A 27,996-nucleotide genomic window follows, 5' to 3' on the forward strand; every position below is an offset into this window, starting at 1 on the left:
TGGGCCATTTTCTGATGCTTTTCCCAGGTGCATTAGCAGGGAGCTGAATCAGGTGCAGAGTTCCCCAATTTAAGTGGGAACTTAAATGTGGGACACTAGTGCTGTAGATGGCAGCTTAACCGACTATATCACGATGCCGCACCCCCATGAGCCTGTCATGATCCTACACATGCATGCATTTCAAAATGATTTGTACCAAAAAACACTTAATTTTTTATTTCTTCTTTCCTTGAACATTCTGAAGTACCTATATATATATATATATATATATATATATATATATAGAGAGAGAGAGAGAGAGAGAGAGAAAGAAATTGATTCTAAGGAATTGGATCACATGATTTAAGAGGCTGAGAAGTCCCAAAATCTGCAGTCAGCAAGCTGCAGTCCTAGGAGAACTCATGGTGTGGCTCTGGACTCAAAGCAGGGAGGCTGGAGATGCAAGAAGAACCAATCTGTCTGTTGAACCCCAGTTCAAAACAGGATGGCTGTCCTTGCCCTTGCGTTGGGCAGAAGGAATTCTCTTGCTTTGATTAGAGTCAGTGCTTTTTTTTTTTTTTTCTTTAATGCAGGTTGAATGATGCTCACATGCACTGGGAAAGGCTGGATGTTTCACTCAGTTTACCAATTTTAATGTGAATCTATTCCACAATCATCCTCAGAGAAGCATCTAGAATAATATTTGACCAAATTTCTGGGCATTCCATGACCCAGCCCAGTTGACACATCGAATTTACCATCCTACTCCCTCTCAGTCTTTTAAGCACCAAGAGCGGTTCTACAAGGCTAAGTTGACAGCTCCTCATGATTTTTGTGTTTCTGAAAAGCTCACAATACCTTGAACTTCTGGAAGATATCTCAATGTCATTGAGATATTTCCATCACTTTGACAATTTATTGATATTATTTTCAGACTCGATTGCTCACTCATCATTATGAATCAGTATGGATTCATACTGATTATGAATCAGTATGCTGTGTTGGTGAAGTGTATGTTCTATAAAGTCAGTCTGCCTGGGTTTGAGTCACAGTCCTGCCTCTCATGAGCTATGAAACTTAGGACATCCAGCTTAACTTCATTGCTGCTTCGTATCTTCATTTCTAAAATTCAGGTACCAATAACACTGAACTCTCGGCTGCTGTGAAGATATAATCAGTTAATTCATGTAAGGATACAGCTGGCAGAGACATAGAACGTACAAATCAAAGCTATAAATCGTAGTCACATGACTATTGTTATAAAATGTTTCAGACTTTACTCAGTATTACTTAGACTAGTAAGACTGGTAAGACTTTGAGGGAGAAGTCTTTATCCAAAGCAGTAACGTTGAATGTACTCAATCAGTGTACACTTTGGGTAGACTAAAACCGAAACTTCAAAGCCTGTTGGCTTGAGAATGATTCCAGATTTAGAAAATGAGTTCAAGAACATGAAATAGAAAGTAACACATTTATAGACTATGCATAGGCAATGGAGTATTTGATTCACTTCACCACTTCTGTTCAATTTAGTTTGTTATAGTCAGAGAAGCTGTCCATATTTTAAATGGTTCTTTGGCATCTTAGCATTAAAAACATTTGCAAACAAACCAGTGCACTCCAACAGTGGGTGAGGATAGAGAAATGTTGGAGGATGCTCTTTGTCAGGTCTTGATTTGTCAGGAATAGCAGGCAAGTAGATTGGGACTGCACTGCATTTTGGTTGAAGCCCACCTGACTGATGGAAAAACTAACTTGGGTAAGTCATTGGGCTTGGAGCTTCTGATCCAGTTGACAACACCCAAAATATCCATCTCTTCTTCTCTAGTTGTGTTATTTCTGATTGACTCCAGCAACAACACCATTGAATAAGCAACTTTATATCTGCTTAGATGAGTTACTCCCATTACATGAAATGGATTTACAGGGTGATGTGTGAGGAACGTCTTTGATCATTTGAGTTTAACTTTGTGAGTGCTTCGTTGTCTCTAGCAAGGTCTCTACTTTTTAGCTTATGTTTATGTGTATTGTTAGGTCCTCTGCTACTGTTGCTACAGTTTAGAGGCCTTGGTGCATCCCTAGAATTTATGCTTGTATTCCTCTCTTGTGCTAGCAGCTTCCTGGTGGTGGAATGTGATGTCCATCACACATTTTTTTCTGTTTTGACATAATGCAACATTTTTTTTTTGTTTCAATGGTATATAAATAATGCCTCTGATATTGTTCACTCACTCCTCTATCAATAGCACTATTTAGTTTTCAAAAGTAATTTTTCAGACTTTCAGGTTTCTACATCTGACATTATTTTGCCTGTGAAAGTATATTCAGACCCAGTTCTTTGAAGTTGGTTGTATTTGTCCATTTGATTATTACTTTGAGAAAATTCTTACACTAACTAAAAAGGAATATTTTGCCCACTTACCAAGTGACTAAAAATAGAGGAGGATTAAGTCTGAATGGAATGATTACTGCTTTCAAAAACCCAAATAACGAAATGTATTTTGTTGTTATTGTTGTTTGACTTGAACTATTTGATAGGCCTGCAATTGTGCTGTCCCTGTGAATTTCCTCCTTCTGTCTTGTTCCTACCTTGAAAATTTGCGTATGAATTTCTATGCATTTATAATACTTCCATTAATGCTATGTCTTTGAAACATTTCAGAAAGGAAAATTGAATCACCGTGCCTGTATATTTTTATTGTTATTCATTGTTATTAGCATTCTTAGCCATGGTTATAGTTTCACAGACTATTTTCAAATATTATTATAAAGTTAAATTTTTTTATCATAAAGCTATTGTGGTGAAACCAGTTCTGGTCTATTATGAAAACTCTGAACTTTCTCTTTTTTGAGAGCTAAACTCAGAATGCACTGAGCTGTGCTTTCTTGTGTTTTCCATTATTCTTTTCTTTCAAAAATCATGCCATTCATTTAATACTTCATTACAGAGGAGCTGCAATATGTATACATGGCGTGCAAAATGAGCCATTTTGTTTTAAAACAGATTGCAGATGAAAGGAAACCATTCATTTCTTGCTTGCTTGCTGTAATTACTAGAACACTAATTACTCCAAATCATTGACATCCAGGGTCAGGAAGGATGACAACAGAAACATCAAAGAAAAGATGTGGCTTGCTTGCTATGACAGATTGTCCATATTCTCAGACATGGTATTTTTTTTATGGCTACTGTTTTCCAGTTTGGTGATGAAAAAAAAAAAAAACACAAAACATACACACAGTCAAGATTGCTGAATGTTTACTATTATTTCATTCGCAGTTTGACGGTGAGAACATGTATATGAGCATGACAGAGCCGAGCCAGGACTATGTGCCAGCCAGCCAGGTGGGTTAATTAATCTTCTCTGCCTTGTTTCAAATTGTAATTAAACAAATTCAAAGAGTTGCATTGCAAATGAGTAGCACTATCAGTAACTGCTGCAATCAGGAATAATCATAATTTATAAACAAAGCATTTAAGCCTTGTTTCCAGTTAATGAGATAGAGCTGATAAAATACCGGAGTTGGCATTTGTTGGGAGATTCTACCTTGTTGCCTCTCCAGAACGGCAAGCAGCTGTTTTGCCAGCATGATCTTTCCTAAACAGTTGTTTTACCTTTAGGAAATAAAGTCTTTACAGGTGCAGGTTGTTTGTGCTCCTGACTGTAGACGAGTTAATCATTATCAGCTACACATGTCACAAATAGCTTTAATTATCAACGGCTGGGGCCATGTTCAACAAAATGGGATGTTCCTAACCCAAATCGCATGGCCGGTGGGCGCAATGAGGCTGCTTTCAGAGCCTTCTCCAGGGTAAAGGAAAGTGGAGGAGTTGTTGTTTGCAAGCCAAAAAACCAAGATATGATTGACAGCTTTCAAGGGCACCTTTGTATCTATTTCACCGGGAATCGTTGATAAGGTATTTAATCATGGGAAGTGACAACAAAAGTCCAATGAGAATGTAAATGGTTACATTTATAAAAGTAAATGCTTCACTATTTATTTTTAGATACTTAAGACCAGGCCCTTTAATCCAGAGAGGGCATTTAATGCAAAATTATAACAGCTCTAGGGTGCCAGGATAGCATAAAATGTAAGAACAGTGTAAGCAAAAATAAGTGAATAAATGAGGATGAAGGAGGGTACACAGGAGCATTTTGTGCACGTGAACTTATTTTTCCTAGAATAGTCAAAGCATGGTGACTTCACATTTCATACACCAGTAACTATGGCAGAAACTCTAACATATTAGTTTTGAATGCCTACGCATCTACCCAAATAGATTTGATAACTGGGAAGGGTGGAGAATGGAGGAGTAGGGGGTTTGAGAACTTGGGTTTTTCTTCCTGGTGGTAGTCAATGAATTAAATCTGGTGTGTATGAGGATAATTTAAAAACTCATGGAAAATGAAATTTTGAAAGTTTATTTTGTTGCAACAATTTTTTAAATTTTGAAGAGTAGTAGAAAAAATTGTGCATGGATTTCCAATTTTTGGTAACCAAGTAAACTTATCTTCAATTCCATCTTTCCACAAACCTTTTGAAATATCCTCGTCTCTCAGGAGTGCACTCTGTAAACAAAATGTCTCATGCTTAACTGGAAATAGAGGCAGACTTGCATGGTCAAACTTTGCATTTAGTTATGATCACTGCCTTCTCTGGCACACGTTCTGGAAACTGCACTATATTGTTCAACTGAAAAGGTCATCGTGAAGTTCAAAGATCCCGACTATAGTTCCTCTCATTCAGCTGAGTTGTGATTCCTTTAAGAATACCTGTGGGAAGCTGAACCTTGCATTTAGCATTCTTGCTGAACTGAATTCATTCACTAAGTAGCCTCCAAGATCCATAGGTAGTTCTGAATAGGACTGTTTGATTAAAAAATGAAAAATGTTACTATTAATTTTCTTCTAACCATCAATCCCAAAACTGTACTGACAAGTTTAGTATTACTATTAGATTAAAGCAAGCCGGTATCATCTCTTTGGTGCCTTTAGGGTTGTGAAGTGTAAGAGCTAATTGAATTTGTTTGAAACAGTAGAAACACAAACTCAATAAATGATTGCTGTTATAAAGCAGCTGCTCCCTTTCAGAGAATCATTATGTCCATCTTAAAGAGTTTTGGATAAAGGATTGGAAATTCAGAGCATATACATCATAACAGCTTGGCACCCTAGATTTTTAAATTCAAGTACAATGGATAATGTTATACCCCAACAGAAATCAAACAACTAACATTATTTTTCTTAATATTTCAGTCAGGAATTAAGAATTTTTTAAAATGTTTTATTTACTTATTTTAAAGGCACAGCAAGAGAGAAAGAGAGAGAGAGTTCCTATTTAGTAGTTAATTACCCAAATGCCCACAACAGCTGTGGCTGGGCCAAACCAAATCCAGGAGCCCAGAATTCAAGTCCCATGTGGGTGGCAGGGACCTAAACACTTGAACAATCATCCGCTGCCTCTCTAGCTGTGTGTTTGCAGGATGCTAGAACTGAGAGCATAGCTGGGATTCCAACCTAGGCATTCCAAGATGGGATGCTGGCATCCCAAGGTGCATCTTTTATTTTTTTTTTTCAATTCTATTTAAGGTATACAAGTTTCATATATTTCATATGTACAGATTTAGGAACCTAGTGGGACTTTCCCCTCATCCTCCCTCCCGCCCACGTTCTAACCCTTCCTCTTCCTCCCTCTCACATTCCCACTGTTAATTTTTACAAAGATCTATTTTCAGTATAATTAATGATCATATAATTAAACGTACTCTAAGTAAAAGAGTTCAAGAATGGTATGAGGAGAAAGAAAAACAAAACAAAACAAAACACTGTTCCTCCATGGAAGAGACGAGGGCTATAAATAACCATCGAATCTCAAAATGTCCATTTCATGCCAATATATTACATTTCAGATATGAGAGATTTTTTGTCCAAATGGCAAAAGTGGCCAGAGCTGGGCTAGGCTGAAGCCAAGAGCCAAGGACTCCAGCTGGGTCTCCCATGTGGGTGGAAAGGAACCAAGAACTCAGGCCATCTTCTGCTGCTTTCCCAGGTGCATTATCAAGGAGCTGGATCAGAAGTGGAGTTGCATCTTAACCCACTATGCCAAATGCCCACTTCCCTAAGGATGTTTTAAATACCAATGATAATTTACAAGAAAGGAGTAAACAGCTCCAGATATTTTGGTGCCTTGTAAAGATATGGCATGTTTGTGAGCTGGAAGCACACTATTTTTTAAATAATATAGTATGTATGAAAATGTTTTTAGAATGTGCTGTTTTAAAAATCAGGCTCATGGAAGATATAATACTTACTCTGGGGGGAAATAACCTTCACAAATTACAGGAGTTGAATGGCCTTAGCTAAATTTTACACTTAACATTCCTTTTGTTTACTGTAATATAATGTGTTCAAGAATTCATTACCTGGTATTCTTTTAGAGAATTTTCATCAATTTACCCCTTCAGGCAATCATAAATAAGATTTTAGTCATCCTGCAGGAAAAAAAATAGTTTTGTTCCTTTTCCTACATAACATCAAACATCTGCATAGTTCAGTAATCCAAGACAACTTGCCTCTTAGCATCACTCAACAATTATAATTCCTGTTCAATTTTCAAATCAGTACATGCTTTGGGACTTACAGACTAAGTTGCTAAGTAGCAACATATGGTGCACTACTGCTCCTGTGATGTTGCTGCAAGCATATAGCATCATTCTAAACTTGAAATGATTTTTTTATAGGAAGCCAATGCTGGCGCCACTCCAGAAATGGAAGTACACTGTAAAAATTAATGATATTCTTTTAGACAGTCCCAAAGGGGTCTTTGGCACTGTATACTGTGTGCCTTCTATACCTCTTAAGCTAGTGTATACAAATCCTTAAAATTTTTGCATATAGCTTTGTAATTGATAGGCAGCTTTTAAATTGAATATACTGCCCTATAATAAGCCTGACAAGTACATAATAAAACCTATAACATTTCCACTTCACTCTGGCGCCACTCTTGGAATATCAACTGTTTTCTTCCATAATAGCTATCAGTGTGCTGGTCACTCGGTACTTTCATTTAAACACCATTAACTTTTTCTTCCTCTGGATAGAATTTGAGCCATGCAATGCAATGTTTCTTTGTGTGTTTCCAAACCGTGGCTACAGGGGCCATGTTGTTTGACAGCTCCTGGACACTGAGCATACCTCCTGTCTACTTTGTAGGAAAGTGTGAGTGGCTAATGAAAGGAGAGCCAGAGAAGAGTGGCAGAAGCCCCTCAAAAGCTCCCTCGTTTCTCATTCTGAACTTGTCATGTTTCATTGAGGTGACAACATCTAGACCAAAATGACAGGAAGAAGCTGATCATGTGGGATGAACAAGTCTACAGATATAATGTGCAATATGAGAACTATAGTTAATAACAGTGCATTGTAGTTGAGATTTTTGCTGAATTACTAGATTTTAGCTGCTCTCACCCCCCCCCCCAACATACACAAGGATAACTGTATGAGATGATGGATCTGTGAATTGGCCTCATTATAGTAACTATAATACTATCTATATGTATCTTATAACATCATGCTCTATACCTTCAAAGTATACAATGAAATTTATAAAAATAGAATCTAGATCGACATGCCACAAAGCATGGCAACAAGGCAAAATGGGGTTGAGCTTTGTACCCATTTTCTGACTTTTATCCAAAAACTTCTCAGTCCACTCAGATGCACATGATCTGGGGTTACCTCTTTCCAGAAAACACTTGAGCTCCTTTCTGCAGCTCCTGGATAGTTGCAGTACCTCCTACCATTATTTCTGTGTGACTGTACTCAACACACCCATGTTCATCTGATTTAAATATACCAAAGAAAACAAAAGAGGAGGGGCCGGCACCATGGCTCACTTGGTTAATCCTCCGCCTGCGGTGCCGGCATCCCATATGGGCTCCGGGTTCTAGTCTCGGTTGCTCCTCTTCCAGTCCAGCTTTCTGCTGTGGCCTCGGGAAGGCAGTGGAGGATGGCCCAAGTGCTTGGTGCCTGCACCAGCGTGGGAGACCAGGAGGAAGTACCTGGCTCCTGGCTTCGGATCAGCATAGCTCCGGCCATAGCAGCCATTTGGGAGGTGAACCAATGGAAGGAAGACCTTTCTCTCTGTCTCTCTCCATCACTGTCTAACTGTCAAATAAATTAAAAAAAAAAAAAAGTCTCTCGTTCTCTTTGTCAGAGGTAGCCATAGCACCAGAGTTATTTTTTATTATCATCCTGGTTTGGTTTTTAATATACAGGCCATTACTTTTCCTCATTCTTTCTTCTGCCATGGCAATTTCAAGAACATCATTTTCCATGACTACCCTGTTGCTGTGTCCTCTCCACTCACACTGATTGACTTTCCCATGAGTGTTCTGCTCTTCGCATTGGAGGACTGTGTGAGAAGGCGGAGAAGGATTGATCTTCATTATATAAGAGATAGTCTCCCAATAGGGGGAATCAGAAGATTTTTCTGGTGTCAGGTTATAGAGAAGCTTAGGCCACCTGATTGAACCTGATCTTTCTTTTCTTTTTCTTTTAAAGATTTGTTTTATTTATGTGAAAGGCAGAGAGAGAGAGAGAGAGAGAGAGAGAATGAGAATGAGAGTCTTCCATCCACTGTTTCACTCCCAAAATGGCCACACTGGCCAGGGCTGGATCAGACTGAAGCCAAGGGTTAGGAAATTCTTCCAAGTCTCCCATGTGGGTGCAAGGGCCCAACATTCAGGCCATCTTCTGCTGCTTTCCCAGACTATAGCAGAAAGATGGATCAGAAGAGGAGTAGTTGGAACTCATACTAGGGCCCAGATGGGATGCTGGCACTGCAGGCAATGGTTTTACCTGCTATGCCACAGTGCTGGCCCTGACACCCATGTCTTGACCATCTGATTGTGAACTCTTGAATGAGGGGGACTTGATCTTTTTTCTCTCCAGGTCTCCTGTGCCTTGTTGAATAATGTCTGACATTTCGGGGTTGTGTAGCATTGTTTTATGAAAGATGTGTAAATGAATTAGCACATTTTGTGTTTAGTTTTTATTACATTTATTCTTTGCATCTTCTACTTGCAAGGATTCTCAGCTCTGCTTTATATACGTGGCAAGTCTAGTCCTGCTTAGTCCAATACAGTAGCATCCCTCAATGGGTTTCAGTGCCTTGACCCAATCATAGAAAGTTCTAGAACCTTCTCCTTGCTGTATCATTTCAAGTAGAAGATTCAAGGGGTAACAAAATAACAAACTAGATAATGAGGCAATTACTGCCACAATGTTATCATGATATTGTTTGTCATTAGCAATGCCAAAGTAGTGGAACCCATTAAATTCTCCAAGATCCTTTTTGTACATTTTTTTAAAGCTACTGTTAGAATTATGTTTTAGGATTTGCAAACATATTGATAAAGATTTTTAATCACTATCTTTTAAATTAATTTTAACTTCAAAATTTTTAATTTTTAATTTAGTTTTCCTAATCAAAATTTTTCCAGGTGAACGTAGATGACATATGACACAATGAACCTAGGAAGTATATTTTAAAAAATTTTTTGAGAGACAGAAAGGGATTGAGTGTTTCTGCTTGTTCACTCCCCAAATGCCTGCAGCAGCCAGGTCTCGGCCAAGATGAAGCTGGGAGCCAGGAATCCAGTTCAGGTCTCCCCTATGGGACAGAAGAACTCAATCGCTTGAGTCATGACTTCTGCCTCTCAGGGTCCACATTCGCCGGAGCCAGAGCTGGGTATCCAACCCAGGTACTTTATTTGAGGGTTGCAGCTGTCTTGACTGCTAGGCCACTCACCTCAGACAATATAATACATTTTGAGAGTATTTTTGAAAAAAATTTTTTCCTTTGCTATGGGACATAAAATTTCCATGATTGCGACATAAATTTGAACAATAAATTAGACCAATTACCTTCAGATTGGGTCCTTTTGGCAGAAATTTCAGGAGTAAAATCAACTTGACTTTTTGACCATTGACCCAATAAAATGATAAAGCTGCTATGCTTTTCAGTAGTCTAGTTAGCTCAATAAAGTCTGGCATCTTAACAAGCCCAGACTAGTTACTCAAACCAGTCTTCAGTGTAACATTCAAATGATTACTCTGTGCTGTCCCAGAGGTATTCATTACAGACAAAATTGCTCTTGTTGCCTTGCATACAAGCTGAGTTTTCAATGGGAAATGAAAGGATGCCTGGAAAAATAGGCCACCTAATTAAGTTAAACTACTCTAGCATTTGGCTTGACATCTTCATTACTCAAAATTAAAAAGATGCTTCACTTGAGCACACAAGTTACTATTGTTTATGTTGTTTTCTTCTTAAATTGGCTTCTTACATGGAAGTCTGTTTTTCAGCATTATATCTTGAAATAGCTCACATGGCTCTTGTAGTTTATAAAGATGTCTTAATAGCTGTATGATACAGACTCCTTACAAATATATAATTTAGAGCTTCTGATAGTCAAACATCCATCCACCCATCTGCATATTTTCTTGATCATTTACATATTGGTGTGGCTAAACTTGAGATGATTTTTTACTCACGTAGCCTTTAATATTTCTTCTTATGACTTTAGTTGACTCTGTTAGCTATAAATGATCGTCCACATGAGAAATACGAATTCCAAAAAATGTAAACAGGCCATAACATTTAAACTGAAATTCATTTGTCCAGTAGAAGTGTTTTATATCAACTTCGCAGGCAGGAGCTATTTTAAGAACATTTTAAAACATAAACACATGTGGAGCACACCATCCACTGATTGCCAGTTTCAACTCATTGACACTAATGAGGCTGCTGACAGGTTAAATGTTGTGTATCATATACATTTCCAAGCTGTGGGATTTGTGAATATAAGACTCATTTTTTATTTCAGAAAATGAATGTTTGTTCCTGGGCCTGCTCAAGAATTTTATAATTGTCTAATAGTAGGGTTTTTACAAGCATTAGGGAAATGTATTTCAGTGATTAAAAAATGTGAAAATATCTGAATGGAATAATATTCGTGGTAAAAGCAGATTCTCCAAGTGTCGAGCTCCATTTAGAGCAGAATTTACTTAGTGGGCAAATGTGAAGTGATGCCAAGACACTGGGCATTGAGAAGAGGTGTTGAGGCTTTTGTACACGGCCTGACCAGTTGCACAGGTAGCATCTGATATACTCTGAGAGCAGCCCTTTGGCATGTTCACAGTTGTATTTGGAAGATTTTTTTCGTTAGTACGTGAACAGTTATGAAATCTAAATGATCTTTCCCATGAAATTTTTGCAATTGTAATGTACTCTATTTTTTCTCTGGCAGGTAATAAGCCTGCCACTAAAGACTGCCCCCAAAAATAAGTGTAGTATTTCAAGTTAAGAACAGTAATTTGCTGAATAATGCCACCTGTGTATGCCAACTTTATTTCCAAGGCCCTTGCACATTGTTCTAAACAAGAACTAATTTGTTAATACATCAAATCAAAGTAATTTTGCCCATTTTTAGTATAAGAACACTGAGGCTTGGAAAAGCTGAGGTTTTTTCCATCCAACCCTGTCTCTTCTTCATATTCTCCTTTCACCCCAAACACCTTTTAAAAAGCGTCAAGTTTCCCTTTTCAGTTTCAGTTCCTCGGGGTTTGGAGCAGACCTAGCTAAACTTCCCAGAAGTGCAAAGAAGGTTTTGCTTTAATCTTTATCTATATCTGTATATGTTTCATTTCTCCTGTGTTCTTTCTGATCTGTAATATTCCACAGCTTGGATAATTTTGACTATAACCCTAACAATTTGAAAATTAACTGGTGGCTATCTTAGGAATGTTCTAATGTCCTATGCTGTTCACAAATTATAATAACTGATCTTGTGGATAGCAAAGCTAAACAAGTGACTTCTAAGACCCAGCATCTGGGGCCAGCGCTGTGGCTCAGCAAGTTAAAGCCCAGCCTGCAGTGCCAGCACCCCATATTGGTGCCGATCCAAATTCCAGCTGCTCCACTTCTTATCCAGCTCTCTGCTATGGCCTGGGAAAGCAGTAGAAGATGGTCCAACTCCTTGGGCCCCTGCACCCACATGGGAGACCCAGAAGAAGCTCCTGGCTTTGGATCAGCTCAGCTCTGCTGTTGTGGTCATTTGGGGAGTGAACTGGTAGAATGGGAGAGTTCTCTCTCTCTCTTTGGCTCTACCTCTCTCTGTAACTCTGTCTTTCAAATATGATAAAATAATTCTTAAAAAAAAAATAGACCCAGCATCGAGTTGCTCGGATGGAATAGTCTGGTCTGAAATTCACAAGGGCTAAGATGGTCAGGATTTAAGCCCAGGGATTAGAAACCTTCCTGGATGCAACTGAACACCCTAGCATTTTAGGAGAAGCCCTTCTCTAAGAATTGATAAACCGGTAATGAGTTTTTATTTACTTTTGCATATTTATGTTTCTGAAATCACAAAGTAAAATGGCTTTGGTGGATATAGGACTGCAAGATAGCAGGGCCAGCGGCTGTGTACAGAGGTGACCTCTAGGGAAGCGTGGGCTTGCCTCCATGGTGGGTACTGAGCTGTCTATTTCTTAGGCTCTGATTTCAGTGAAACTTCTTGCTAGTGAAGAAGCTGGCGAATCTTAGTGGGAAGTGTTTGCTTCTGTTTGCACTCCCTTAGTCTACCATCTTGAGTGAATCGGATCAGTAATAATAATAACAGCTGTCTATTGGAAGCTGGCAAGGAACTAAGCAGAAACTTCTCATGCATTATCTCATTTAATCCTCACAACAATGCAGTGAGGTTAGAGGTAGAGTGATTTGCCAAACATCAAAAGGACAGTCAGTATCTGAACTCTGACTCTGGCCTGAGAAGGTGAAAGGCCCATCGTGGGTCAACTGAGATTAATTTACTTTCATTCAGTTTTTAATTTTTATTTATTTACTGCCATTTTACGTGACAGATGGAGAGAGATTTTCCATCCAGTGGTTCACACCCTAATTACCTCACAATAGCCAGGTTGGGCCAGGCCAAAGCCAGTAGCTCTGAACCCAATCTGGGTCTCCCACATGGGTGGCAGAGACCCAACTACTTGTGCTATCTCCTGTTGCCTCCCACAGTGTGCATTACCAGGGAGCTAGACAGGAAGTGGAATAGCAAGAACTTGAAGCAGGCACTCTGATATGAAATGCAGGAGCACCACTGATTCAAACACTGGCCTCCTTAATTTATTTTAAAACTGTAAGGTCAAAATGTTGAGCTACTACCTTCAGTCCTTTTTAATAGTGAGATAACTGCAATGGAGCACACGTGGGGAACTCTTTGGAGAAACATTAGGTTAATCCAATGAAACCGTGGATATTTAGCAATTTTCAGCTACAAAAGCAAAAATTTAATATCAGTTCACATGTAAATGCTGCACAAATAAGAGGTAGTCACTTGCTATCCCTGGATTTGTTATGTGGAACAGTGATTCCTCCCTCCTCTCCTTCTCCATCCTTTTCCCTGCCCACAGCCAACTGTGTGCCTTGTTCCCCCATCCCAATGTCACGATTCTATTCCCACCTTGATGCTCTAACTGTTCTTCCCCAAAGTACAGGAGGTCTTTTTTTTTTAAGATTTATTTATTTATTTGAAAAGCACAGTGACAGAGAGAGGGAGAGAGAGATCCTCCATCCACTGGTTCACTCCCCAAATGGCCGTAATGGCCAGAACTGGACCTGTCTGAAACCAGGATCAAGAAGCTTCACCCGGGTCTCCATGTAGGTGCAGGGGCCTGGGGAGTTGGTTCATCCTCCACTGCTTTCCTGGGCACATTAGAAGAGAGCTAGATTCGAAGTGGACCAGCTGTGAGTCAAACCATTGCCCATTTAGGTTGCTGGTCCTTTACTTGCTACACCACCACACCGGACCCAAGGAGGTCTTTCCATAAAAGACATCTCACCCCTTTTTCCATTCTTCCCTAGGGATGGCACCTTTTGGGGCACTGAATGTTGAGGGGTCTTATTTTCATTAGATGGGGGAGGTCTTCCCTATCTTTAGCATACATTTTCTTTGCAGCACGATTTTAGGAAGTAAAAGGCACTCAGATATCTAAGGATCCTCTTGCAGTTGTTTGCTGATAAGAAGACTCAAAGAATAGGAATTGTATATCTGACTCGAAGCAGGAGCCCATCTTCCCCTTTCCTGGACTCCTTGAGTGAGGAGCCAAACCAAGAGTGTGGGCCATCTGTGGCGCTCTGGCCCTCTGCCAATTTGTCCTCTTTATACAAAGTGTGAGCCCAACATGAATTGAACTCTGCTCAATACACAAAAATGGAAAGAATGGCCACAAACACACATAGCATGTGTTTTAAGCTTTACACACAAAATATATACACGCAAAAACAAGCCAACACTGAATGCACAGCCTCATGCTGCCTGCCTGCCTATGATTTAGTGAACACAACCTGACCACGTGCAAAAACCCATTTAACACGGGTCTTATAAAAATGGGCATCTATTACAACTCGAAGGTTGCACATGTCTAAAAATAGTATGTTAAATCCCAATGAATTTATTCAATGATTAAATGTAAAAGGCCTATTGTAATGATGCTATCTATGGATTGTCCCTCTACTCAACTAGTTTTATCACCACAAGCACATCACCACTGAGACCCTCATTTCCCTCATCTGCAAAGTGGGGAGTGATCTCTGTGATCTCCTCCCAAGCTAGCTGTCTGTGATTACATTTACGTATAAATACAGAACTCTAGACCATCATACTAAGGCAATGAACGAGCAAGGTCACTCATCACAGGGTGATTCATAACAGAAAAATGGGAACACCCTCAATATTTGAAGTGTAGAAATGATGGAAAAATTGTAGGGTATGAATAAATTGATATAATATGCAGTCACTTAACCTGCAGTGTGGATGGTATTTATTGGCAGGAAAAATTATTATTTTGAGATTAAACTATAATGATGAAAGGGTAGCTAACATTTATTGATTACTTCTTCTGAACCAATGTATTACCCAAAGTAGTTACAGTATCCATTTTATTTAATCCTTATGTTCCCTTAATTAATTGAATCCTATTATTATCCCTATTTTACAGATTTGGAAATTGAAATTTATGGAAATTAAGTAGCTGCATCTACTAAGATATGACCTGAGATTTACACATGCCATTTCTAGCTCCAAAGTCTGAGCTTTGTGATCCAAATTTGTTGTCAAAAGCAAACATGAAAGCTCAAAACAAAACAGTAAATATGCACTGAAAAAAACTAGAAAGATGCATATTTTAATAATGTCTTTGTTTTTCCTGGAGTCAGAGTAAGGATGACTTTTTGTTGCATATTTTCTACTTGTAGTTATTGGTTAACATGGATTATTTACAAAAGAAAGCAAATTTTATATACAATTGTATGTATGCCCAGCTCCGGTTGTAGTGGCCATTGTGGGAGTGAACCAGAGAAGGGGAATGAACCAGTGAATGGAAGACCTCTGTCTCTTTCTCTGCCTCTGCCTCTTCGTAACTCTGCCTTTCAAATACATAAATCTTCAGTAAAGGAAAGAAAAGAAAAAGAAGGTCTGAGAGAGAAAGAGAAAGAGATCTTTCATCCACTGATTCCAAACTCCCCAAATATCTACAACAGCCAGGGCTAGTCCAATCAAAAGCCAGGAGCCAAGACATCTATCTGGGTCTCCCACATAGGTGGCAGAAACCCAAATACTTCAGCCATCACCTGATGCCTCCCAGGCACATTAGCAGGAAGCTTGATTGGAAGCAGAGTTGCCAGGACTCGAAACAGGAGCTCTGATATCCAATGTCACATAGCAGCTTAGCCTGTTGTACCACAATGCCTGCCCCCTCACACCTTTAAAAAAAAATTTAGCCAAAGGGCTAATAAGGTATTTATGAAAATTGCACACAATATCTTGTCTTTAAATATTCCTGAGAAGTAGTGCTTGGAAACTCATGTCCACTCACCCCACGCAATAGTGAAAGGCAAAAAAAAAATCTCATATGCATTCCAGTATCATGAATAGAATTGTGGTGGGGGAAATCCCTGTACATAAAAATTAAGGACTTTTCTGGAAATAGGAGGAGAGGGGAATCTTGCACCAGTTATGACAGAGTTTTAGGTGACCCTACCCTACCCACACCTGGTGTGAGTGAAGTGCTTAGCTCACATCCCCAGTTCCCCCCTAACCTCAGGGTTCACAGTTCCCTCAATCCCAGCCCCAGGGAGAGCTGATGGCAGGCATTCTGCCAGGGCAGGCTCCTGTCTTCTGGTCTCATTCAGGCTTGACTCACTGATTCTTTTTTGCACCTGGACTTTCACTTTATATCTCCATCCCATCACAGGCTCTCAATGAGCCCAGTGCCCCACTTTTTGATTGATGGAGCAGTCTTGCTCTTGAAGTCATCTTGGGGATTCAAGACTTGACCTTGCTATTGAACACCTTGCTGCTGCCTGTCCATTTGCCTGGACTCACTCCTTTGCCAGTGTGTGGTACCCCCTCATCACCCATCACATCTTTGCAGAAGTGTCTCATCTTCAGGCCCTGTTATCATTGTAAATCTACTTACAGCAATCCCTTAATCACCCAGCTCCAAGTAATTCCTCTGTCGTTTATACTCTGCTGTCACTTTGACATTTCAAACATGTTACTCTTTATTGGAAGCCTAAGTTCCTTATTGTCCTCCTAATTTGCTTTCTCTATAAAAAAACAAAACAAAGCAAAACAAACAAACAAACAAAAAAAAACTGAGTTTCCTAGTTCTTTTTATCTCAAAGCAGACTTTACCGGATGTTGCACACATAGTAGGAACACAACAAATGTGTTTATACTGAATGTGACACTCTGGCCTTTTGCTTAACAGGTTACAAAATTAATGAGCAATATTTTCTACCAAAATTTCATTTTGATAACTGTTGCTTGAAAAATTAGTACACTGTATGTTTTTAAATGAAGATGATTTATTGCTATTGTCTAGCACATGAAGAAAGACAAAAAAATTGTTTGCAGGATCATTGGCTTGAGCACGTCAATGGCACTGTTGGACAATCCTTGCTGAGTGTTAAGATGATTTATGTAACAGACCGAAGCTTTCCACAGTAATACATTATACTCTCAAGCTATCAACCCTTGTTCATGCAGAGACAAAAGAATGTGAAAAACACCTACTTCTGAAGGGCTGCTCAAAAGAAATTGGAGATCACATTAAAGCTTTTTAAACTATTTCAGAAAAAAATAAGTATTACATGCACTATCTTAACTTCTGAAAATATACAGAAGTTTATTGTTGCTGTAATAAACTTCTCAGTTTACTTTGTTTTGCATTCAGTTATCTGAATCATGCAACAAGAATGTTCAATAATGGAAGATGAAACGTGTTTATTTACAGGCATTTTTTATCCTTTTAGGAATTATGTTACAAATTAAAAATTAAGGAATTCTGTATATATTTGATGACAGTACTATTTATCTTTCAAATAAAGATCTCTATGAGAAACATATTTTACAATGTTATAACCATAGCCATATTTTTAGCATATGCATGATTGCATGAACCTATCACATAATTTAAAGATGCACCAGAAGATATCTTGAATTCTTTGGAGTTATGGGACTTCTTGTCACCAAAGATTGAGTGCTGTGTATAATGATTGCAATAGGTGGATAAAGACTCAGAAATAGAGTGACTCTCTGGTGGAGAAATTAAAGTCTAGAAAGAGAACGGCAAAGTCCAGAGGAGACTTCCCATTATTTGTTCCTGATCAGCATATATTGGCACTCTTGAGGCAGTAAGAAAGCAAGACTTCTCTAGTCAAAGGAATAGTGCACTTCTAGGTGAAAAAATGTAAAATAAGAATAAAGAATAAGAACAGACTGTTGGAAAAAGACATGTGAATTGGAGAAGCAAAAAGTAACATAAACAGGATGTGAGGTCATGGACTATGTAAAGCACTGTGATTGAAAAGGAGTGTGAGTAAGTAATTAAATAGAGGATGGGGCCGGTGCTGTGGCGTAGCGGGTAAAGCTGTTGCCTGCGGTGCCAGTGCCTGCATCCCATATGAGCGCTGGTTTGTGTTCCGGCTGTCCCACTTCTGATCCAGCTCTCTGCTGTGGCGTGGGAAAGCAGTAGAAGATGGCCCAAGTCTCCTGGCTTCGGTTCCACGCAGCTCCAACCGTTGCGGCCAGTTGGGGAGTGAACCAGCAGATGGAAGACCTCTCTCTCTCTCTCATTGCCTCCCTCTTTCTCTCTGTGTAACTCTTTCAAATAAAATAAATCTGAAAAAAATACAATCAGGGGAACCAGGTCTTCCGGAAACCAAAGTGTCCTTTCCTTTCCCACCAAAATTAGGACTTGGGGAGATTGGACTTGGGAGAAGGATCTTGGCTTTAGTCAGATGTCTGAACAAGGCATCCACACACAGCTATCCAAAACAGACAGGAAGGATCCCTGGTTACTTCTCTCACCCAGTCTCTTGATTCTAGTCTCCAAAGGGATCCCTAGGATTAGCAACTGGACCTTCTTGCAAGAGTCTCTGAGGCAAGACAGCCTTTCTAAAGATGCAATGGTTTGTTGGGAAGTATGGTCGTTGCACACTTAAGATACTGACATTCTGGCTCACAAATCCATTAGCCTTTTTACTTGCCTAGGTAGAAGGTAACCTGAGTGCTAAGATGGGAATGGGCCATCAAGATTGCAGGTCCGCCAGCACCAGTGGAACTCCCTAAGGGACTGAAGTAGTTGCCACACTCCCACCCCCCCCACCCCACTCATTTGGTCATTATCAACACTATCCTAATCCTTTTCCTGCCACTGTTCTCCATTGTCTTTTTAGTCTTTAAGATCTGCAATTTAATCCTATTAAAATAAAGGTGAAACTTTAACTCTTTATGAAGAGGAGTTAAATAAATACTCCATATACGAATGGGGCTACACTTTTCTCCATTGTGAGGTCTGATCAATATCAAAAACATGGAGATTCCTGTTGATATTGCAGTGGGAAACAGGTCTAAATTCTCAACCCTACTATCTATAGTTGTTTATTTTCTTGGATATGACCCAATCCATGGCATGTGTGAATCCATTTAACAGTAACTATAGATATGCAAAGCTGACATTTATAAGACATTTCTGTATGGCAAACATTGATTACTAAGATTTTTTTTTTGTATGTCTTTATTCTGAGTGTTCTTAAGAACCCCAGGAAACAAGGTTTTGAAATGGAGGCTTATGACTCTGGCCTCAGAATCAGCCCTTAAGGCATTCGGATCCAGCTGAAAAGCACATGAGAATATTTCAGGCGTGGAAAGCCAAGACACTCTGTCAAAAAAAAAAAAAATGACCTAAATGAAAGATCTCCACGAGTGAGATCCCAGTGGAAAGAACAGGTCATCAAAGAAGGAGGAACCTTTCTCTGAAGGGAGGAGAGAACTTCTACTTTGACTATGACATTGTCTAAATATGATCAGAGTCGGTGAACTCAAAAGGCTTCCATAGCCTTGGCAACTCATGACAAGAGCCTAGGGTGATTACTGATGCCATCATAAACAGGAGTGTCAATTTGTTAAGTCAACAACAGGAGTCACTTGCACTTACTCCTCATGTAGGATCTCTGTCCTTAATGTGCTGTACATTGTGATTTAATGCTATAACTAGTACTCCAACAGTATTTTTCACTTTGTGTTTCTATGTGGGTGCAAACTGTTGAAATCTTTACTTAATATATACTAAACTGACATTCTGTATATAAAGAGAATTGAAAATGAATCTTGATGTGAATGAAAGGGGAGAGGGAGCAGGAAAGGGGAGGGTTGCGGGTGGGAGGGAAGTTATGGGGGGGACATTGTAATCCATAAGCTGTACTTTGGAAATTTATATTCATTAAATAAAAGTTAAAAAAAAAGAAATGGAGGCTTATGAGGAATAAGATACTTGCCTCAGAACCCAGACTAGTACATACATGTCTTAAAGAACCTGGATACAGATCTTGTGTATTGGACTCCAAAGCCTCTATTCTTCCACCATGCCTTGTGTCATTCTTGTTTAGCACTAAAGGAATGAAGATTACCCTCTGTTAGCCCCAAACCTATATCCTTATCATCAGAAAAAGACTACTTCATAAGGTGAATGTGCAAATACTGCCTTTTAAGGCCCTGAGAAAATGACTTGAAATAGTCATTGGCTCTGTTCTTTAGAACTACAAAAATACTCCCTTAAGAATGAGAATATTTTTAAATTAGTCGTTTAATACTTCTAACAATCCACTTGCAATATTATGAAGTTTGTTGCTTTCCAGAATTAGTCAAGCCTTTTGACAGTGCACCTGTCCTTGACCCACATTCAGGGGCACATAGATCTTGTTCCTAGAAAAGAGTCATGCATGGTACCTCCTGCATTGCTGTACATGATTCCTGTTGTGTATTCTGGCCACAGGATCACGGGGACTCTTCTGTGTCAAAAACCAGTGAGTGTCCTAATGTCAGGGAAAACTGGCTTAAGTAGTAAATGTAACTTCTCTGAATCATTTGGATCATATAGCACTTTTTTTTTTTTTTGACAGGCAGAGTGGACAGAGAGAGAGACAGAGAGAAAGGTCTTCCTTTGCCATTGGTTCACCCTCCAATGGCCGGCGCGCTGTGGCCAGCACACCGCGCTGATTCGAAGCCAGGAGCCAGGTGCTTCTCCTAGTCTCCCATGGGGTGCAGGGCCCAAGCACTTGGGCCATCCTCCACTGCACTCCCAGCCCAAGCAGAGAGCTGGCCTGGAAGAGGAGCAACCGGGACAGAATCCGGCGCCCCGACCGGGACTAGAACCTGGTGTGCCGGCGCCGCAAGGCGGAGGATTAGCCTATTGAGCTGCGGCACCAGCTTTCATTTGGATCATATAAACTGACTGTGGTCTAGACCAAATCATTCAGCATGCATACTTATTTCCAACTTACCTTTCATTAATATGGTGAGGATCCAAGAGAAAAAAAGTATTGACCTGGAATTCACCCTCTGACCTGACATATGTTCTCCCACTGATGTGGATGATCACCATTGACTTGGAACATTTGCTGGGAAGAGGCAGGTATTGGTGTCATCAAGGCTGCTGTCAAGGCTCTGGTTTCCAGACTGGGGTGTATAGACGCATATACAGGCTTCAGGAGAATGAAGCCTCCTCTACATTCTGTATGGAAAGTTACCTTGTACAGCCTCTTGGACCGGGGATTCATTCCTTGCTGTCTGCTAATTCAAGCTAAAATCATGTAGTCCTGTTGTCTAATGGTGGTAAGAGGACCCTCTTGGGAAGGATCAAATCTTTGTTCTCAAGAGGGTTGAAGAGGGCTGGCGCTGCGGCTCAATAGGCTAATCCTCCGCCTAGCGGCGCCGGCACACCAGGTTCTAGTCCCGGTCAGGGCGCCGGATTCTGTCCCGGTTGCTCCTTCTTCCAGGCCAGCTCTCTGCTTGGCCCGGGAGTGCAGTGGAGGATGGCCCAAGTGCTTGGGCCCTGCACCCGCGTAGGAGACCAGGAGAAGCACCTGGCTCCTGGCTTCGGATCAGCGCAGTGCACCAGCCGCGGCGTGCCAGCCGCAGCGGCCATTGAAGGGTGAACCAACAGTAAAGGAAGACCTTTCTCTCTCTCTCTCTCTCACTGTCCACTCTGCCTGTCTAAAAATAAAATAAAAAAAGAAGGTTGAAGTATGAATGATCCTTTAAACTCTAAGCCTCACTGAGATCTAGAGGAAATGAACCCCAGTTAGAAAAGGACCCTGAATCATTGGGCAAGTGCGACAGGTTCCCTGTGTTTACCAAGTGACCTCAACATAAGTCTCCTCTCTGACTGCTCGACCTCCCTGGCTCCTGAGTGGTTCCATCACCCTGATCAGAGGACCTCATCATCCCCACTTGTCTCATTGGGCCTATGCTGCTGGTCCGGCACACCATCAGAGCTGCTGCCTGACCTTCCGGCCTGTGCTTCTCAGGGAGCCCTGTCTGTAGTAGGAATTAGGCTCCAATAGCTTCTGAGAACCGGAGACCACAAACCTTCCTTTGCAAATCTTTAGGAATCCATCCCTGGGCCATGGTAAGTGGAAGTCCACCCAGAGGGCAAAGAGCAGCAGCCAGAGAGGGACACCAGCTGCTCCACCCAGCCCTCCTCAAGTTGCTCGGGTCTTTGTTTGGCCTACCTACAGATGAGCTGTGATATGAACACCGTGCTGTCAACGGGCCAGTGCAAAGTCCTGGGAATACACTAAATGGACTCAGTTGCATGGAACCAACAGCGATGTATTCACCCACTTTGTACCTATGGAGAGTCCTTTTGGCATTCATTTATCCCTTCACTGATGCATGAGTGCATTCATTCGGTGATTGATTCATTTGTTTATTCATTCAACAAACATTGAACACAAATTCTAACCAGTCAGCTTCATGGGGAGTAAGGGAAAATACTGAATCACATTCCCTTACATCCTCTCAGACTACAAATTGTCTATAATATAAAACTTAACTGTTGCTGAGTTCAATGTATTAAGTTTTTTTTTTAAATCAAAATAAAACTATCATGTCATAGAAATCAGTGTTGAGTAACTAGCTAATTCATCTCTATATTTTTTAAATATTAATTAGTCTAGCTTTGAAATTTTTTTTTAAGTTATGGGACATTTCAACATTTCTACAATTACCCAAATACTTTTATATGGCATCAGTTACACTCTAATTGGGCTCAAGACAAACAACCATATCCTGACTTCTAATGTGAAGAACAGAAACTACCAAGTAACCTCATGTTGTTAAAATTCTTGACCCACATAACTGCCCATTACTGGTTAAGTTGTGGAATCTGTGGTTATGGTCTATAATTGCATGGATTCAATAACATTAATGTACAATTACATAAGAATAAACTGTGTAGCTGAGTTAAATTGCAGTACAATTGTTATCACTGAATGCTAAGCAATATTAATTAAACCTTCTTTTAAAACACCACAAATTAAGACTTAACTGCCAAAGAAACCCTAGAATGGCAAGTCATGTCTACCATAGGTAGACAGTATTATTTTCAGAGGCTCATTGACATTTCTAAAATTAGAAACATCTTTCTCCATTACCACTGGCATTAATTGTGTGTTATCTGGAAAGGTTTCATTCAGGCATTCATTAACTTCTTAGAAGATATGTATCAAAAATTCAGTGTTTGCAATGTTGATGGAGACAAATTATGAGTTATTGTGTTCATGTGGAATAATTATTTAATTTTTGTGGGTAGGCATTGTGTTTGAATTTGGGATAGGAAAGAAGTTGATGCTAATGCTAATCCTAATTCTTAAGATACTTGAGTACTGACAATATTGTGTTATTCAACATAATGAAAGAGTAGAATTAAGCTCCTCATGTAGCATAAATGTCTTCTTTTGCCATAGCTGCATCCCTCATGTATTCTGAGTTGATCTTACCAGTTAGGGAACTTTGAGGAATCATTTAACCTCTGAGCCACAAATTTCCTTTCAGTAAAATGGGGTTAAAGATAGCCAGACAAATAATTATTGTAAAGATTAAATGAAGATGGCATAATCAAAGGGAATCAACAGGGTTCTTTATATAAAACGGGCATTAATAAACATGCTTCTCCTCTGTCCCACCTCCTCATTGGGCATTTTTATGCTGTTCTTTATATGAATATTTGTACAACAAACTGATAGCTTAGGTCTATAGATTGGGAGTTTAAATTATATCAGGCATGTGAGACTTTAATCAAACTCACTTTGACATTGAGCCCTAATATATTTTTCAGACAACAGATATGTGCTGTTAACAGGAGGCTTTAGTAATGGATGATTGAACTTTTAGAGCTGTTGATTTTTTTAGCAAAACTTTAGATATGAAAGAAAAATGATCTGCAAGGATGAACAACCCTTTCCTTCCCATACCCGCAGTCTCTGAGTCACATGCACCTCCCCATGACGAGGTCTAAATTCCAGATGTTCCATGAAGCCTTTCATTTCATCTTGTCTTCTGACAGCACCTAAACAAATATATCAAAACTTGTACAACATTTAGCAAGTGCAGCTTGAAGATTTTCTTTCTGTTAGACAAATAGACGCCATCTGGAAAAAATAACCCCAGGCACTTGGACGCAGGAGCATGAAGTTTATTGGCTGAACACCCAATGAATACCTTACACTACTTTCTTTGGCTCCTACTCTCTGCCTGCTCATTTCAAATCTTGCACACTTCAGCAGGCGCTGTGCTGTTAGACAAGGGAATCCTTGTTACCCATGCAGTCAAATGCTATGAAGGCTCTCGTAACTAAAAAGATAGGCCTGCAAGAATTATCTGGACCCAAATGTTTCCTTTATATTATGACACCTGTTCCATAAAGGGCTGCTGAATATGGCTTTGTCATTATTAATGGCTAACAATGTTTCATTATTCATTTCTTCCTTATATTTTCAATGACATGTTTTTTAAAGGAGGTTGACCTCATTTAATCTTTCCTTCCTTCTTTCCTCTGACTTTTATTCCAGTACTTGTAGTATAATAATATTATATATATAATAATAATATTAGGATTATTTTGCCTTTTAAAATGGGCCAAACTGAATTTAAATGATTGCAATTTTATTTAGCAGATTCTGGGGTAAATCAAGCATTCATAGAAATCATGTAAGCAATCTTCACTTTAATTTTGTGATTGGTGAGACAATATTTGTAATAAAATTAACTTAGTGGCATTTTTTTTCATATATAAGGCTTTCAGAACAGCCTTACTTATGCAACATATTGCAGTTACTTCTTTACTACTACTATTTTTTTTTTTTGTCAATTGTGAGCTGATAGCAATTCTATACCCAAAAGCAAGTGCCCTGGAACTTCTGGAACTCATTTTTGTTACATTCCATGATCTAAGCAGTCAAGAGCCCTATGAAACATGTTTGATCAAACATTAATTTTATAAATTGCTTTCCTTCCCCACAATTCCCATGAGCAAGGTATTCATCTAGATTAAAATGCTGGAAAGCTTTAATGGGATCTTTGAAATCTGTTTGAGTTCTGCTTCCTGGAAAAATAAAACCATCCAATGGAAGCAGTCTTCATCCCAGGAGCTGATACACCTTGTAGTCTAATAGTGAAAGGATAGCAGGATAATCTGAGTGTTTGAAATGTCTTTACCAACTCCACAATGCTTGGCTGGAAACTATATGGAAGGGGTCATGTGCGTTTGCTCCTGATGTTGAAGAAAAAGGGGGTGCTAATTTGCAACAATGTCCCTCTGATCTTTTCACAGTCCTACCCTGGCCCAAGCCTGGAAAGTGAAGACTTTAACATTCCACCCATCACGCCTCCTTCCCTCCCCGACCACTCGCTGGTGCACCTGAATGAAGTTGAATCTGGTTACCACTCTCTGTGTCACCCAATGAACCACAATGGCCTGCTACCATTTCATCCTCAAAACATGGACCTACCTGAAATCACCGTTTCCAACATGCTGGGCCAGGATGGAACGCTGCTTTCTAACTCCATTTCCGTGGTAAGATTCTGCTTACCTGTTTGTGGTCAGGGGTGAGACACATAGCAAGGAGAAGGACAAATTTAATGCAGGGACATTTACACTGTGGTAGCATAACTCTGAAACTAAGAAGGTGTTCATAGCTATGGCAAATATTTTCCGTAAATCCTATAAATTCCTAAAGTAATATTCTATTTTTCATGTAAGTCAAGGCAATAATCAATGAATGGGTGATCACCCATATTTATAATCCAAATACTAAATACAATTTGATGCTGAATGTGCTATTATGAAGTCAGATAGGCCTACCTGCTTTGATATAAAAAATAACCTTAAAGACACTCCTTTCATCTAGTGAAAGATTCTTTCCTGCAAGGAAAATCCCTACATCTTCTGAACAAGAACTGTGATTGACCCTGATTTCCCCTCTATTTTCCGCTCTCAAATTCCACAAATTGACAAAGTAGGAAAGCAAGAAAATCATTTTCATTTTTATTTTGGACATAGAATTCTGATGATCAAAATTTATTTCCATGAAAGTCTTTCAGTTCATCAGACCTGTTGTCAGTCTCAATTGTCTTTAGCAATGTAAATTTCATGAATTCACCAGAAAACCAGCAAAAAAAGTCAAATTCCCAGGCCCTACCCAGGGAGTCTAGTGGTCTGTGCTTTTAACACATCCCATGTTTGGGGGACACTGGCTTGAAATAAAAGCTTTCCTTCTGATGTGTCTACCATCTAAAATCTTAATAAATTCTCTGCCTATAGCCTGCATAGTGGAAAAAGAATTTGGTAGGGCTTTTAACCATATTATAAAACCCTCTTTGCAGGTTAATAGTGACTTTTAATTAGTGTTCTTTGGTTTTATTATTCAATAACCTAACAGTCTAACAAACTCTCTTACCATTTTCCTAATTCACTGAACAGTGCTGTCATGTTCACAATACAAATTGATTAACTCTCATTTTATGTTGTTTCTCATTTTAAAAAAGTGTTTTGTTTCATTACTTATCTAAATCATTTGGGAATATATCTCTAACTTGAGTGACTTCACAAGAAGACTTTCTATTAATCATGAATATAATGGCACAAGGATGGGAGAATAGAATTGAAAGGAACTGGAGTAGTTTCCTCAGAGAATGAAGCCCAGAGCCTAATGCCACAGTAGGATTTAGAATTCTCTTCAAATCTGGCAGCCATCTGGGTGGCAAAGAGGGAAGAACTCATTTGTAGCACTAGCAATAGCAGAAAACTCAGCACTGTGTCTCCAGTTTTTTAAATTTTATTCCATCTGTGTGGAATTAGCCCACAGGCATTAACTCTGACTCCATAAAATAGAAATTGGCCTTTTTAAACAAACACGCTGAACGTGCAAATCTGAAAAATGATGTACTTTAATGTAGTCACCTTGAAAAAATCATATGCCTATGTCTCATTGGGACTAAGCCTGTAGCCCACTTCATGAGCCAAGTAACACATCCGGGTCATGCCTTTATGGGGACTCTTAGACCTTAGGAAGGAGAAGGCTGCATTCAGTATGCAAAGTGTCATTTTGTCTTCTCTGCTCCTTCCTTATGGTAGGAATGGGAGTTGGGCTGCAGAAGGGGTAATTAAATAGTCAGTTATATAGTCTACATCTCAAAGCCCTTTTGCCTTTATAAAATTAGCTTCCTTCCTAGCCATATTTTATCTCTTAGCAGTCCTAGGACTTTCTCAATACGCCATTCACTATTTAAGAGATGCTTGTGTGACTTCAATAACGATGGGTCTGGGATTTTTTTTCCAGATTTTCTGCCCATGGCAGTCATTTCACCTCCAAATGACACATATGGAACTAGACTTTGTCTTAGACATGAACCAAGCCACTTTGGGGCCTCTCTTCTACTGTGCCTCTCTCTTTCCCTATCCAGAGCTTCTACACACAAAATTTCTTTATTGTCTCTTCACCCAACCCACTGTCAGAAACTGGACTTAGACATTATTGCTTCAACATGATGTTTCCTTTGGAACTTCCAACAATTTACAAGGTAGAGGGGACACAAATGCCTTCTTGGTGGAAACTAAAGACATAAAGCTCTCATTTGCCATAGCACTCAATAGTGAGTCCATCAGGGTTTCTGTTAGGATGCAGAGCCTAACCAGTACCTCTCAAACCATACCCTGGGGGGTGGACATTAACCTGTGGTTCTCACTTCTAATTTAATGCTGAGAGCAGAAGTCTACTCCAGCATGTGAGGCTGTAGATGAGCCTTGGTACAGACCAACATAACTTTGTGTGATGCTATCCAATAAGAATGTTTACCAGCTACTGATTATTACTTTTTATTATTCATTAGTTTGTTTCCATTTTATTTGAAAGGCAAAAGGACAGAGAGAGATCTTCCATCTGCTGGTTCACTGCCTAAATGCCCACAACAACCAGAGTTGGGCCAGGCAGATGCCAGGAGACCAGAATTTCATCTGGTCTCCATTTCAGTGGCAGGCCCCAAGCATGCATCTTGACAACAGGAAGCTGGATCAAAAGCAGAGTAGCCGTGTCCTGCGTCAGGCATTC

General features: G+C 39.6%; 1 protein-coding gene across 2 annotated transcripts in view; it reads left to right on the top strand.

The window, feature by feature from the left end:
- TOX (thymocyte selection associated high mobility group box) overlaps positions 1 to 27,996 on the top strand; it is a 338,355-nt gene that overhangs the window by 165,787 nt on the left and 144,572 nt on the right. For both annotated transcript variants that reach the window (XM_062188463.1, XM_062188465.1), the window contains 2 exons: positions 3,260 to 3,325; positions 25,221 to 25,463. In XM_062188463.1, the coding sequence (XP_062044447.1) occupies positions 3,260 to 3,325; positions 25,221 to 25,463 (309 nt within the window). The remainder of the gene's footprint in view (positions 1 to 3,259; positions 3,326 to 25,220; positions 25,464 to 27,996) is intronic.

Source organism: Lepus europaeus, chromosome 4 (assembly GCF_033115175.1).
Source record: "Lepus europaeus isolate LE1 chromosome 4, mLepTim1.pri, whole genome shotgun sequence".
NCBI lineage: Eukaryota > Metazoa > Chordata > Mammalia > Lagomorpha > Leporidae > Lepus > Lepus europaeus.